Below are 14,736 nucleotides of genomic sequence, written 5' to 3'. Positions count from 1 at the left end.
TCCAGGAAAAGCTTGGTGGCATCAAAATGTCGTCAAATTCAACTTATAGAGAGAAGTCCTTCAGCCCCTTGATAGTTCCATCAATACCAAGTTCCTCCTTCTCATCCGGACCCAGTAAGCCCAACGCCTCACGTCGACTTGGTGCTGCAGCGTCGAAATACGGCTTCTCGGCAAGAGATGTTACACGAGTTCCATGACGAGGGTGATTGCCCTCGTAGTCCCAGCTGGCGTTGTGGATAGTGATTCTAGAGAATGTTAGCTGGCCGCCATCTTGCACCATCATCCGGCATTGAGAAGGTACGCACCTGTTATCCCACAAGGCACTGGTGTTGGGAGTCCACTTAAAGCGGACTTGGATGTCGACATTCTTCTCATACACATCAAAGAGATAGTTCAAGATGACATCGCTCTCCGCTTTGTCTAGACCGATAATATGTGTGGTAAACAGACGGTTGACGTAAAGAGACTTCCATCCCGTCGCAGGATGGACGCGGACAAGAGGGTGCGCTCGCTCAATGTGCTTCGGTCCAGCCTCGGGGTCGTTGCGGTCCAGGTACGTGTGAGCAGAGCGGTAGACGGCGTATTTGCCATCGATGATTTTGCGGAAGTCGGGCGAGAGCTTCTCATAGGCGGAGTATCCGCTAGCCCAGAGGGTGTCACCACCGATGGGTGGGACAGCATCATTGTGCAAGTGAGTGATGCCGGATGGCTGACGTTCGTGGACTAGATCGGTGTGCCATTTCGAAGCACCGCCGGGGTTACGGAAGTTTGCTTTCCTCTCGGTGGCCATCAACGCCGGCCAGATTACGGTGACACCCAAGACGCCAGGGACTTGCGGAACTTGGGGCTATCGAGACACTTAGCTCAATCACATGCCCTTACAAATAGAGCCAGACTAAGATCATCGTGACTCACATGAACTTCAACTTCACCGTACCAATCTCCCAACTCTTTCTGCTGTTGAGGCGACAGATCTTGGTCCCTGAAGAACACAACACTGCGCTCAGCAATGAGCAGCGCAAGCTCATCCTTTTGCTCGGGTGTAAGGTCCTTCAGCTGCAGGCCCTCAATTTCCGTGCCAATGTGAGCCGTCAAGTTAGTGACTTTCGTCGCCGCCCCGAGCAGGTTCTTCTTGGACTTGTCGGCCCTTGATCCGGCGTCGACGTATTCCCTCTCCTTGTTGCGGATGTTGTATGCATCATCCAGATACAGAGGCCGCGAAGGGCGGTAGGGGTACCCGTTTGACAAGTCGACTCCAGCCTTGGTTAGTCTTGCCTTTGTGGTTTCGGGGAGCCCGAGGGTGTCCTTCCGCGGCTCCGCCACGTCGGTGATTGATGGGTCGATGGGGGCGGGAACCATGATGATCTTATTGAGAGATGCGGAGATGCGGTTTAGCTCAGAAAATGGATATGATGTCAAGTCTTTGCAAATGATAGAATAATAGCAACTGCTTCTAGTACGAGCTGAAACGCATAGGCTCAGGCTGCCTTTTAAGTCTTGTAAATCACGGCTTCTAATGCGAGGCGTTTCCCCAGGTCCAATTCCACGGGACCTCCTCATCTGATCACGTTAACCATCAATGCCATGATTACCAATAATCGCGGGGTCGATGGTGCTTTAAGCAGAGGTTATCTATGGCTTCATCTGCATCAAATGTGACGAATCCAGAACCAGATGCGTAACATCGAACCACCGCGCCACGGAACTCGGGGAGCAAATTCTCCAACCAAAATCCGGCGTCAGCACGCGATCAACATCCAAACTCTCCAGAAGCTCGACGGCAGGAATCTAGCCAAAGATGATGGAGTGTTTAATCAGCCGGTTGTTGGCTCGACGATTCGCCCTACCCTCCCCCGCGGAAGCGGATCCGGGGCGCATCGGCGACGGCGGTGCACTCGAGTGGGGGTTACGCGATACCAGGGCCCGATTGTGTGCTCGTCAACCAACATCAGCCCAATCCCCTTTAAGAGATCATCACCCGAAGAAATCGAGTTTGAAGGGCTGGACTCGTGCGGGGAAAACTAATAGCTAAAGTGCGATTGCAAGCTTCCGATTTCCTAACTCCGTGTTCCCCTCAATCTGAAGTCCGACCCAATTCTTGGCTGAAGTACTTACTTTACCTGCCCAGCAAGAAGCTTCGTGCGAAGCTTTTGATCGACGGGATACCAAGAGTGTCTATAAGCGATTTCAGTTAGATAAATCTGTGCGCTAGCGAACAAGCTCAGCACTCATAGTACCTGATCCCTAGGGTCATAGGGGAAACCTGTCTAAAGTGATTTGGCAACAATCGGTTCCGGACCGTCCCGGATAATCGACCGTCACGCAGCCTTTGTCAATCTTCAGAGAATCTCCTGCATGTCAATGACAGGATGTCTATCGGATGTTGTCCGCACCAAGGATGACAGACGCGCGCTTGTGCGGCGTTGTGCCTACAGTGCCTTCAGCTGTGTCCAGCACGCCATCGTATCCAGAAACCTCGTCAGCGATATGCCCAGTTCTCCCCTAGTTGGCCATGCGAGCCTGCTCCGATGTTGGCCCGAAAGACCCTGAAAACTTGGAAAACGCGACGCAAGAATATTCCGCATGTTCTGCTATATAAAGTCTAGCGTTTGCATCGAATGTCGTTATTATTCTAGATTATGTCGATCCAGGCGCGAAGCTGATCACTTACTCGTTCTTCTGGTTCTGAGACCAGCCAGCTGCAAGTATGGGAGTCCCAGAGATCGAAAAAACTACGGTCGCCGACTCGCCTCGGAGCAAGTCGCCATCTTCCGTCGACGCGCGAGGGGTCCAACCAACTGTTGTTGAACTCGTGCAAGAAGAACCGAAGCTCACATGGCGGTCATATGTCTGGGATACCTTGGACAAGTCACCTGAAGAACGCAAGTTCATGTTCAAGCTTGATGCTGTCATTCTCACATTTGCAAGTCTGGGATACTTCATCAAGTAAGTTGGCTCTTACTGGACAGCTCACTATCTGTACTAACATTTCATCAGGAACCTTGATCAGATTAACATCAACAATGCGTTTGTGTCTGGCATGAAAGAAGACATGAAGCTCTTTGGTAACGAGCTTAATTACATGCAAGCCTGCTGGACCGTCGGATATGTCATTGGCGAAATTCCGAGGTAAGCTCAACGCCAATATGAACTCCTCATTCGATAGTGTTAGTAGTACTGACTATTTTCTACAGCAACATCCTTCTCACCCGCGTCCGCCCATCAATCTGGATCCCCGCCTGCGAATGCACATGGGCCGTCCTAACAATTCTCATGATCAAATGCACAAATGTCACCCAGCTTTACGTTCTCCGGTTCTTTATCGGTCTCGCCGAGAGTACATTTTACCCAGGCATGCAGTATATCATCGGATGCTGGTACAGAAAGGACGAACTTGCCAAGCGATCCTGCCTTTTTCACTCCGCAGGCTCCATCGGCTCCATGTTCTCGGGCTACCTCATGGCTGCCGTCTACAATCTTAGTGGCGTTCATGGATGGAAGGGCTGGCAGTGGCTCTTCATCGTCGATACCGTTATTTCCCTGCCGATTGCGATTGCCGGGTTCTTCTTCCTGCCTGACGTGCCCGAGATCACAAAAGCCTGGTGGTTGACCAAAGATGATGTGGCGCTCGCACAGAAACGAATGCAGCTTGAAGGTAGAGCGAATCGTCAGCCATTCACAAAGGCCAAAATCAAGAAGATTTTCACCAGTTGGCATATTTACGCCCTTACAGCGCTTTATATCTTCTTCAACAACGGATGCGGAATCATGAGTCAGCCTGCGTTCCAGTTGTGGTTGAAGGGAGAGGGATACTCTGTTAAGGAGTACAACACGTATCCGACAATAACATCAGCCATCACGGTGATAACAACATGGATCTACGCCTGGTCCTCAGACTCAGTCTTCAAGGGCGAGAGATGGCCGCCGATAGTCTTCTCCGGGACACTCAACATTGTGATCTACTCGAGTTTAGCGGCGTGGAACATCTCCGATGCCTGGAAGTGGGGTTGTTTCCTGCTCGTTGGATTTGGTGGCGGCATCAGCGGGTTGACCTTCGCGTGGGCTCATGAAATTTGCAAAGACGATAACGAAGAGCGCGCGCTCGTAACGGGCTCGATGAACCAGATGGCGTACGTTTTCCAGGCGTGGTTGCCGCTGCTTATTTGGCAGCAAGTCGAGGCTCCGCGGTACCCGAAGGGTTATATCACGATGATATTCTTTGCTGTTGGTATGGCGGGCACTTCGTTGTTGATCAGGTTCTTGCACCGTCGGGAACTGGGGAAGAAGCTCTCGGTTCCGGCTGCTTAAAGTGATGGAAAACGTCTTGCGTAATGAATTGCGTCCGGTGGTATTCATAACACCGCTATGTAATCACGTGCAGAGGAGCTCTTCTAGGTTGATGAGTCACTAGAACGCAGGGCAGGATACTAGGTCTAGTCGTCACGATAGTTCCTAACACTTTGAATTGCATGGCAACTCGATGAGTGGATATCACTCCATATCGCTCCTATCATACAGTAGGGAACACATGTAATGCCCAGCCTAGTTCGAGAACCTCCAGATATCATTTAGATACAATTACGCTAGTCCGTCTCAACTGCATCCAACTCTTGATACAACTCCTTTTTCACTTCCTCGCTAGCCCAACACATATCGACTCCATTCCTCGCCAGCTTGACCATATCCTCCTTACTAAATCCACAGTAGGTATACGCCTTCTGCATGTTGCCATCCACCCAAACATCATGCATATATACCGGGTCATCGCTGTTAATGTTAAACTTGACACCTCTCTCCCACAACGTCCGAATCTTGGGAAACAGCACTTCTGTCGCCGTCCGCCGGTGATACGCGTGGGGACACAACGTCAAGCCGATACCTCGATTCAACAACCCCTGCAGAAGTTCCTCCTTATCCGCCGCATCAAGCCCGTGATCAATACGCTCCGCCCCAGCGCCATCACAGACCTCAAAAATCGCCTCGTGGACGTGCTCAAACGTGTCCTTTTGCCCGAAATCGCAATGCATCGTGACATGCAGCCCGTCCTTCTTCGCCCTTTGGAACCCTTGCTCGAAGAGCATCGGCGGCCTCTTGAAAGCGTTGCTGGCCAACCCGATAGCGTGGAAGAGACACTTGCCACCCTCGACGGTGCCAGCAGCCCATGGCCTGGCCGCCTCGTACGCAGCCAACCCGTCCTCGAGGCTTTCATCGCGAATGAAGCAAAAAATCCAGTTTGACTTTACACCATGCACCTCCGCGCCATCACGCTGAGCTCTCAAGTACCCATTCAACACATCCTCAGCAGGCACGCCCCTCCGCGTGTGCGCCTGGATATCGAAAAATGGCTCGACGTAGCGGACATTCATCTCGGCGCAGCGCCGGAAGTAGTCCATTGACATTTCGTAAAAGTCATCTTCAGTCTTCAAGACTTCGCAGCCGGCGAAGTAAGCCTCGAGGAATGTCGGGATACCCGGGACGCGGCCGTTGATTTCGGGACGGTGGTTGAAGAAGACCTTGTATGAGTCCAAGAGGGCCTCGTAGGTTTCGTATTGCAGGGGCACGTTGTTGCGTTTTGCAAGTTTCCAACGGAGGGCGGGGAGAAGAGTTCCCTCGATGTGGATGTGCAGCTCGACCTTGGGGAGGGAGGCGATGAAGGGTGAGATTTCGAGGCCGTTCATGGTTTCGGGCTCATTGGGGTTTGCCCGCTGTCAGATTCCAGAATCCCGGTTGCTGGTGTCAAGATGAGAAGACAAGTGAGAGTTGAGATTCTGATCGTGTAAATGAAGAGCCAATCAAGCGGGCGGGATATGGCTCGAAACTGGGATGTCTTGATATCTCTTTAGCCTCCGCGGGCATCTTTGCCGATCCGGCTGGGCGTCGCGTGGTAAATAGCCCGCCAGTCAGTACTAGTAGTCACACAGCGTCGGACATGGGCCGACAACTCGACGATGGATCTGTTCTCGTCGGCTAATCCAAATTCACAAGCCATTTCTCAATAAGCTTAGTTCTGGAACGTTTGTATACCTCGGCGTGCGAGAATCACGAATCATATCAGACTGAAAACATAAGAATGGAGTTCTGATGGCCGATGTTCGCAGCAATGTGGGGTATTCAAGAAGGATTCGATAAGAAAATTACTAGCAACAAGAGAGTCACAAAATGAAATACTAAGGTTTTGATCCCCCATATTCTGCCCATGGGCGGCCAACCATAACCGCCGAGTCGGTATCGAACGTCTTTAGTTAATGTCAGCAATTCTGCGCTCGTCCACTCACATGGTCTTTACTCATCTCCAAAATCCGTCAAACATCCTCTATTCTCCCCACATCGCGACGGTGCCACGAGAGCTCATTGAACGGCGCGATCGCTGTAGTGGCACTAGCGGAGTAACGTCGTATCTCGTCGGTTCGGATATTCGCCGACAGCACACGAAGGTGGGACGATATCTCCAGGCCAATCCACGCAAGACACTGGAGAACACCGTCTATTCAGCGGAGTCTAGCGGTCGCTAAACCGTTCGCCCACTCCCGTCGCGCGGACGCGAACGCTTGTCTTATCAATTGACGTCCTGTTATCGGACATTGTCTAGACGTTTTGGTCGGTGAATCTACCGGTTCGCGGCCGTAGAACCGTTCGCTGGACAAGGGGACCGGAGCGAGAGAGGGAGGGAAGAGGAGAAACAGGCGAACGCGTCGGGCCTGTCACTGTCGGGGAAGATCGGCGGAAGATAAGGCACGTAACGTACTCTTTTGCTGAATTTCTTCTTTTGGCCGCGGAAAGGTCGCGACCATCCCCGCCCCCGGGACCTTGTTGCATGGCCGCTTCATTCAAAAGGGCGACGACACCCCGGCGCCGCTCTCGAGATGCGACCTTAGAATTTCCAGCAGGAGCTTCGAGTTCTCGGACAGTAGTCGACGACGACGATCTAGAAGAAGACGACCTAATCGACGAACGGCGGAACTTGCTCGCCAACATGGGGTCATCAACAGACGCACCGCAGAACCCTCCCGCCGAGGTGCAGGACGGGGAGAGGCAGCACATTGACAGCGACATGGCCAAGAGGATTGTCCGCAAGATTGATTTCAATATCATCCCGCTGCTCTTCATCACCTACATGTTCAACTTCATGGACAAGACTATTCTGTCCAGCGCCTCTGTATTTGGTCTTAGAACCGACACTGTACGTCGTGCTTCCAGATATAATCCCGCGTACCGTACGAATATTTCATGCTAACCTTGTAAACAGCATCTCAAGGGCCAAAACTACAGCTGGGTCTCCAGCATCTTCTACTTTGGCTACTTCGCCTGGACCTACCCAACCTCCGTCCTCATCGCCCGCCTCCCCGTCGCAAAGTACATGACCGCAAACACCTTCTTCTGGGGCGCCGTCGTCGCCCTCACAGCCGCCTGCACAAACTACGGCGGCCTCCTCACCGTTCGCTTCCTCCTCGGCGTCGCAGAGGCCACCATCACGCCCGCCTTCATGTTCCTCACCTCCACCTGGTACACCCGCGACGAGATCCCCACTCGCACGGGCATCTGGTTCGCCGGCAACAGCGTCGGCGGACTCGTCGCCTCCTTTGTTGCCTTTGGCTTTGGCCACATCTCGAGCGACGACAAGGTCGGCCCCTGGCGCTGGATGTACATCATCCTCGGCGTTCTCACTTTTGTCTGGGCGTTTGTGCTGCTCATCTGGCTGCCCGATACCATCTCCAAGGCCCGCTTCCTCAAGCCCGAGGAGCGCCGGTACGCCGCTGACCGCGTCGTCGTCGCCGGCACGGGATCAACGGAGAAGACGCACTGGAAGTGGGACCAGGTTGTCGAGTGCATGATTGACCCCAAGACGTGGTTCATCTTTGGCCTCGAAATCATCACCCAGATCCCCAACGGCGGCACCCAGAACTTTGCCAACCTCGTCATCAAGTCGTTTGGCTTCACCAGCTTGCAGTCAACACTCATCAACATCCCCTACTCGCTCCTCTCTGCCGCCATCATCGCCGGAACCGGCTGGATCGCCGGCCGCTACCGCAAGATGAACTGCATCCTGATTGCCATTGTCGTTCTGCCGTGCATCACCGGTGCCGCGATCATCTACTCCCGCGAAAGCGTCAGCAGCGGTGTCCAGCTCTTTGGCTACTTCCTGCTGTCCCCCGGACCTGCCGCAATGCCGCTTGCTATGTCTCTCGTTTCGGCGAACTACCGTGGCGTGACCAAGAAGATGACCATGTCGTCTCTGCTGTTCCTCGCCTACTGCGCTGGCAACATTGCTGGCCCGCAGTTCTTCAAGGCCTCCGAGGAGCCTCACTACAACACCGCCTTCCGCACCATCATGATCTGCTACTCGCTCGTCGTGGTGCTGGCGCTCGGTCTGCGGTTCTACCTCCAGTGGATGAACGCCAAGCGCACGAGAGAGGAAGGATACGAGGGCAGCGCTGGTGGTGCTGGCGCTGTTGGTGGCGGTAAGGTCATGCAGGCTGAGGGTATTGCCGGTGATGTCGCGGATATGGTTGATCGGGTTGAGCTTCGGCCTGAGGATTACGAGGATGTGACGGACTGGAAGACTGCCGGCTTCAGGTATCGTCTGTAAGAGTTGTGGTGGCTGGTTTGCTGGCAGAAGCCTGGGTTGATTAAGCCTCGGTAGATGGATACATAGATCATTTGCGGCTCCTCACTCATCTCCCAGAAGAGATGAGACGTGGGAAGTCATAAACTTAATAGACACTTCGGTGAACAAGTACTGGCCGCGCCGAGTGCTGCGTGATAATGTGTAGTGAGATGATGCGACTGTGCTTCAGTCAAAGTGACCCGCGACATGATGCTCAACAGCAGCAGCATCACCCTCAAACTCGCCGCAAACGGGGCAGGTTACGGCCTCAGAAACTGGAGTAGGCGTCGCTTCCTGCACCTCAGCGCCAGAGTTTGCAGCCGCTCTACCTCGCCCACCATTCTTCTGCTTAGCAGGGCGAATGTAAGCCTCAAGTCCAACCTGCGCCGAAGGCAACTCAGGCTCGGCATCTTGCCTGCGACCGCCGCCACGGCGGGGAGGTCTACGTGAGTCTCCATACGCGGTCGAGCCGTCGGCGACCTCAGTGGATGTGAATGACGGATCTTGTGGTTGTTGTGAGCCATCAGTATGAGACTGAACTCGTCCGACTCGGCCGTCGGAGAGCCGGACTTTGATGCCTCGAGGGTGGTTGCCGCGCGTGAGCACATCCTGGACGGTCCCGGAGACGGTGCGACCTGTGGGTTGGTCTGCTTTGAGTACGATGTTGACGCCTGCACCGCGGACGACGGTGGCTATTGTTGGAACGCGAGCCATCTCCAGGAAGATTTCTGCGAAAAAGAACAAGACTGTCGGTGGTAATGCCGTTGTGGTTTCGGCAAGGGGGTGTAAGTGGACAGTGTCGCGTCGCTGGTGATGATGGCCCTGTAGAAATTGTGAGTTTGCCGAATGACGCAACTAGCCAGGCGAGGGTTCTGTGGCGCGGGCGATCGCGGGAAATCCGCACTCGGCCCTGCTGAGCAGCGCATCATGAACGCGGAAATTTCCGGACTTTTCATGAATCCGGCCGGGTGGCGCAATGGCAGCGCGTTGCTTTCCGGTGGCAAAGGTTCTGGGTTCGAGTCCCAGCTCGGTCGACTTGTTTTGCCTTGACTATCCAGAGTTGATATTTTTGATTAACGATTGCTGATTGATGGTTTTCTGATGATTTCCGCAATTGATGGGGTGGTGGTCTGGGAACACTCTTGTTTCTTAAAGTTGGAACCTTGGAGAAGAGTTGAAAAGCTTAAAAGGGAAGTTGCCTTACTGTACCAAAGTACTTAGGTACCTACCCCAACTACCACCTTGATTTTACGCCGGCCCGGAGCACTGAGGACTACGCCCCATTGTGGGGCCGTAACGGCTATGCGGACTGTTCACACCGGGAGGAAGGTGCCTGATGGCTCTGAGAACTTCATTCCAAATTAGTACCTTACGGGCCGTACCTTCTTCTCACTTTTACTCATTTACTTTAGTAAGGTATCACAAGTATCTTAGGCAGCAGCTCAAGTTATCAGTACTAACTAAATCTTCTTTTTGCTAAAGGTCATCTTGATCTTTTACATCTGTTGGCACCTATTTGGCGCCTTCTCAGACACTTCAGCGCCTAGTACCTCACCTCTTTCCGACTTCAAACGACCGATTTGGAGTTTCATGATTACATGACCCTCTTACTCAATCTTTCGGTCATTTTCCGACAGCCTGCTTCAGCTATTCTCAAGGTTTTTACCTTACGCTCGGTATGTCCTCTGTCTTCACCATGGAAAATAGTGGAATCCCCTTTATTTCTAGGCCCGCCATCGTTCAGCGTGCTAATTCTATGTTCCGCACATCTCTTAAGGCCTCCCAAATTCGATACACTTTATCAGAGGAAAATCTTTCTTGCCCAGGAACGAAAACCGACTTACAACCTTGTCATTGACTTGTTTCCCTGCATCGCTTCATAGGCCGTCACTGATTTCACCATGGCTGCCTCTGACCAACATACTGTCGGGGAGGTCTGCTACAGCCCTGGGCTCAATGTTTTCAACGACGGTCTCAACTACGCCGATTCTCCCCCGCGAAGCATGGTTATTCAAGTGTCCGTGTTTCATAATCAACATGCAGCACGGTGTAAAACCTTGTCGGGCATGCAATGGCTCAACCTCGAGGACAGCTGGAAATTGCCAAGCCCCAATGAAGTGTATACTGGAGGTCACCAAGACCACCTTAGTGGTCTTTGGATCGGGTGGTTTCTCCCCGATTTCCAGATCATTGACAACTATCATACAAATAGGTTCTGTCGTTGGCCTTCTTTACCCCGGGGACAGTGCGTGAGTAACCATACGCCATACCGATACCACCATCATCCCTTCATCAGAAAGGCCTTCAAAGTTATCTACAAACCAGGTCGGGAGGGGGACACCAAATTCTTTGCCCTGTGTACCCCGGATGCCAATGGCATCTGTCAGGCCAAGATCGTCCCAGATGGTGCACGGAACATATTCTTTTTCAAGGAGTGGAGAGACGACACCCTTTGCGGTAGCTGGGCTCGACAGAGTGTGTGGACGACGAATGCCAAGGTCGGAGCATCGAGGATCTATTCAGCGATGAACGCTGCTATTAATCTACCAGCACATGAACAGGAACATACCTCTGGGTCCGAGAATGAAGGTTGTCTCGAGGAAATCGAAGAAGAAGAAGCAGAAGAACAAGAAGATGATGAAGAGGAAGAAAATGAAGAATCCGAGTATGCGGAGCCCGAGAGTGGAGTATCAGGATCTGAAAAAGAAAAGTCCGAAGGAGACTTTGAACAAGAAGGACTACTGGAATCCCTACGTCCTAGTCCGCCAGATTTCGCCTCGTCCTCAGAGTCAGAATCGGACTCTTCCGACGAGGATGAATATCACTCGAATGGTTACTCGAGTCGCAGAGAGTCTCAGCCCACACCGAAACACGACATCAAGTCGAATAACTTAGCAAGCATTACCTCTAAGCCTCGCTCCTACCAACCGCGCCAGCCCGCGTCAAGCCGTCAATCAACCTATGTCAATCATAACCTGTTGTCTCGGCGCAACATGAACCCCCCTGCAACTGCAGACGCCCCCGTGGGCAATGTCGCTACAAATCTCAAGAGGAGCCAGAGTCCTATGCTGAGCCTGAGCTCAAAGAGCAAGAGGAAGAGACGCATCAATCTGCAAGTCGAGTCTCCTCCTGACTCAGCCCGAGAACGACATGCACCCTCGGGACTTACCGAGCCGCCCGCTAGTCGACCGGAGAGAGCTCAGTCTGCTAGCAGAACACTCATCAAGAACGAAGCTACTCAAGAGAGCGATGATGAGATTCAGTTCATCAAGGAGGTCCCAACAAAGAGACCCCAACAGATGGCTGATGCATTCGAAGCAACTACTGTGGCTTCATCCGAGACAAGCATCACCTACATCAGCAAGTTTGTTGCAGCGGGAAAACTTCTCCAGCTAGCGCGTCTTCCCGATACTTTCTCCCGAAATATCATGCTTGAATCCTTCAGCAAGCATCTGAAGTCGACGAACTTGGCACAATTCGATGCTCTGGTCAAGAACATCGTGGATTCTGCGGAAGAAAGCGTCCGCGTCATGATCGCTGAGACTCTAGAAGAGCAACTGAAGGGCCGATTGCCTGTCATCAGTGGTGCTTAGGAAGTAGGTGCGTCATCTCCTTTAGTATCATGGGACAGCAATGACTGATTGGGTTCTGCTAGATCTATCATCGACATTTTCTTGATGAAGAACATGATTCAAGACACGAAGGACGGTCGAGTGTCCCAAGGCCAGGATCACCAAGATGAAATGCCCATCACTGCTGGGCTCTGGCGTGGCTTTGACCAGCAATCTGGCACTGGGAAAGGATGTTGACTGACACGTGGGGTTCAATTTGCGCACGTCACGATAGAGGGCTGGCCAGCCGTTGATCATGAGTTCGAGAGAATTGAGAAATTTCATTGCCGTTTATGTCGAAACTTCAGTCCGGCATACTGTTTCCTGGCTTTGAACAGTAAATATGCCAACGTGAAACTAATCTTGGATGGACGTCTGGAACATTCGACGTTTGCACAAGTCGAAGCAGCAAGAAAGCTCTTGCAGAAATTCAAGTGGTCCTTTCCGGTCATAAAGCGACGACTTTACATTAGTTGGCCTGCTCACTTTTTCTTACCTTAGTCTCACCAGCTTCATTCTTGTCCCCCATATCTACATGATAAACCGGAAGCTAACTTTGTGACGGGCCGGGAACGGGAGCTATCTTTGCCTACAACATCTACAAACTTCTCAACCTTCCCTTGCTGAAGGAAAGCGCTGTGGACTTGACTTCCTTCCAAGATGGTTTCTGAGGCATCTACGGAGTTTTTTTCTCTCTCTTTCCTTCTATACCCCTTGCAGCTTGTTACCTACACACTCTTTTATCCTCTGCAGGCCGCATTCTTCTCTCTAACCTCACTCGACTGAGAATCAAGTCCTATTTCCTCCTCTGAAGAGGCGACCAGAAGCTTCAAGAATGGCAAAAAGCAGTGGAAAGGCTCCCGAGGCGGCCGACAAATACGCCAATACCCCTCCAGCATATCTCATTCCTAACTTCCAGCAAGAATGGTCAGACTTGGCAGCCAAGGTCTTCAACATCGACGTTCTGGACATACTCTTGACGTCTGAAGAGAAAAGCAAAGCCTTAGCACTGATCGCCATCCCCATCACTAGTTCGTCCTTTGGGAACAAGAGCAGAGCGCAGGCCCTCCACAGAACGGTCAGCCAAGCGCGGGAGATGGGCCAGAGCAAGCGTCCCCCATGCAGAGTCACAATCATTGCAGCTCTCCTCATCTACATGCTGGAGCCTCCGCTGACGTGGTGGGAATGGACAAACATGCATCAACCACTTGGCATTCTGCGATATGTCCGGGACTGTGCTGATGGCCTCAGCATTTACTCGTCGGAGGGTATGTTGAAAGCAGCGTTGGCGCATTCTCCGGGAGGTCCAACCGGAGACCACCCGGACAACCTTTTCGTTGTCGACAAGCCTCAGTTGGAGGAAACCAGCGTCAAGCCTGCTGAAGCGACTCCGCTCAACTCAGACCATCCAACTTTGGCGGCTTTGAGACCTTGGACACGCTCCATTACCAAGCTCACGACGCCTTCGCCACCAAGCAAGAAGCGGAAGGTGGAATCCGACTTCCCTCCAGGGAAAAAAGATGTCCAGAAGAAGGAGATGTCTAGCCCTAAGAAGATCAAGTTGACAGTACCCAAGAAGAAAGTCGTCAGTCCGAAGAAGAAGTCGGCCACTCCGAAGAAGGTGATGGCTGAATCGGGAACCAAACCCACTCCACAAGCCAAGTACCCAAAGGTCAGTTCAAGGATGCCATCCAGAGGTGCCACATGGATAGCTAATCTTTCTCCTACTCAACAGACCCGAGATCCTGAAGCAGTGAAGCGACAGCAGCCGATCGACAACGCCTTGTTGGCTCGATACATGAAGAGCGCCCCCATGCTTGACAGAATTGCAGATTACAATGACGGATCCGTCCGTCGAGTTGCTCTTGCCAGTTTTCTCGAAGACTTGAAGAGCTCCGGCTGGGAAGATCTAGAGAAATGTACCTGGCAGCTCATCAAGGATGACGACTATGAGTCTCGCGCGTTTCTCGCAGAGGCGATCATGAACGACGTCTATAAGCGAATCAATGACTCTGTTGAGGGTATCCCGCAGCCCGCACAGCTCACAGAGCCCGCGCGTCCCGAACACGTCACACATCAACCCGTGCAACAGCCCACGGAGGCCAAGCAGACTGCACAACCCAGTCTGGATGAGCAACCTATGGATACACCAACGAAGCGGAGAAGCCGGTCCAGGCCCAAGCAGGGTAAGAAGTCCACTCAGACCAAGAAGCGTACTCCAGAGACAAAGAAGCCCGCAACGAACACGTCGGATGAGCACAACACACCTACGAAGCAGGCAAGCCGACCTTTCAGATTCTCTCCCAGCAGTGGTATGTCTGATGACGTTTTCAACGATTCTCCTCTATCTGCCGCGTCACCAGCGGCGGGTCGACGGCACCTGAATCTGGCTTCTCCGCCGCGCTTCAACATTCGAGGAATATTGTCTAAACGACTGAAGTCGAAGGATAGCCCGATTTGAGCGACATCTTTGAGTCCAGTCTTCGAGAACTGGCAACATTCTGCATTGCTTACTTGCAT

General features: G+C 52.5%; 7 protein-coding genes across 7 annotated transcripts; 4 read left to right on the top strand and 3 right to left on the bottom strand.

Moving 5' to 3' along the window:
* Positions 1-27: 27 nt before the first annotated feature.
* HER10_EVM0010953 (TfdA family Taurine catabolism dioxygenase TauD) lies at positions 28-1,549 on the bottom strand. Its single transcript, XM_035480397.1, has 3 exons — positions 916-1,549; positions 306-847; positions 28-245 (listed from the first exon to the last, which is right to left on the bottom strand). Exons 1-3 carry the CDS (start codon positions 1,357-1,359, stop codon positions 44-46), a joined length of 1,188 nt encoding a protein of 395 aa, XP_035331826.1. The 5' UTR covers positions 1,360-1,549; the 3' UTR covers positions 28-43.
* A 1,115-nt stretch (positions 1,550-2,664) lies between these two features.
* On the top strand, positions 2,665-4,386 carry HER10_EVM0011231 (major facilitator superfamily transporter). The gene is made up of 3 exons (XM_035480668.1): positions 2,665-2,946; positions 2,998-3,129; positions 3,195-4,386. The coding sequence occupies exons 1-3, from the start codon at positions 2,708-2,710 to the stop codon at positions 4,306-4,308; spliced, it is 1,485 nt and encodes a 494-aa protein (XP_035331838.1). The 5' UTR covers positions 2,665-2,707; the 3' UTR covers positions 4,309-4,386.
* A 197-nt stretch (positions 4,387-4,583) lies between these two features.
* On the bottom strand, positions 4,584-5,678 carry HER10_EVM0000803 (adenosine deaminase; the record flags this gene model as incomplete). The annotated part of the gene is made up of 1 exon (XM_035470571.1): positions 4,584-5,678. One exon carries the CDS (start codon positions 5,676-5,678, stop codon positions 4,584-4,586), a length of 1,095 nt encoding a protein of 364 aa, XP_035331175.1.
* Positions 5,679-6,497: 819 nt separating this feature from the next.
* On the top strand, positions 6,498-9,584 carry HER10_EVM0003064 (major facilitator superfamily transporter). Its single transcript, XM_035472750.1, has 2 exons — positions 6,498-7,180; positions 7,247-9,584. The coding sequence occupies exons 1-2, from the start codon at positions 6,815-6,817 to the stop codon at positions 8,585-8,587; spliced, it is 1,707 nt and encodes a 568-aa protein (XP_035331322.1). The 5' UTR covers positions 6,498-6,814; the 3' UTR covers positions 8,588-9,584.
* HER10_EVM0001448 (uncharacterized protein) lies at positions 8,792-9,319 on the bottom strand (the record flags this gene model as incomplete). Its single annotated transcript, XM_035471193.1, has 1 exon — positions 8,792-9,319. The coding sequence occupies one exon, from the start codon at positions 9,317-9,319 to the stop codon at positions 8,792-8,794; it is 528 nt and encodes a 175-aa protein (XP_035331213.1).
* Positions 9,585-10,506: 922 nt separating the features above from the next.
* HER10_EVM0003500 (uncharacterized protein) lies at positions 10,507-12,198 on the top strand (the record flags this gene model as incomplete). The annotated part of the gene is made up of 1 exon (XM_035473175.1): positions 10,507-12,198. The coding sequence occupies one exon, from the start codon at positions 10,507-10,509 to the stop codon at positions 12,196-12,198; it is 1,692 nt and encodes a 563-aa protein (XP_035331356.1).
* An 853-nt stretch (positions 12,199-13,051) lies between these two features.
* HER10_EVM0000705 (uncharacterized protein) lies at positions 13,052-14,677 on the top strand (the record flags this gene model as incomplete). Its single annotated transcript, XM_035470475.1, has 1 exon — positions 13,052-14,677. The coding sequence occupies one exon, from the start codon at positions 13,052-13,054 to the stop codon at positions 14,675-14,677; it is 1,626 nt and encodes a 541-aa protein (XP_035331167.1).
* Between the last annotated feature and the right edge of the window lie 59 nt (positions 14,678-14,736).

Source organism: Colletotrichum scovillei (assembly GCF_011075155.1).
Source record: "Colletotrichum scovillei strain TJNH1 chromosome Unknown Contig00007, whole genome shotgun sequence".
Taxonomy (NCBI): Eukaryota; Fungi; Ascomycota; class Sordariomycetes; order Glomerellales; family Glomerellaceae; genus Colletotrichum; species Colletotrichum scovillei.
Note: the sequence above shows the minus strand (reverse complement) of the source record. Positions and strands in the feature narration are given on the sequence as shown.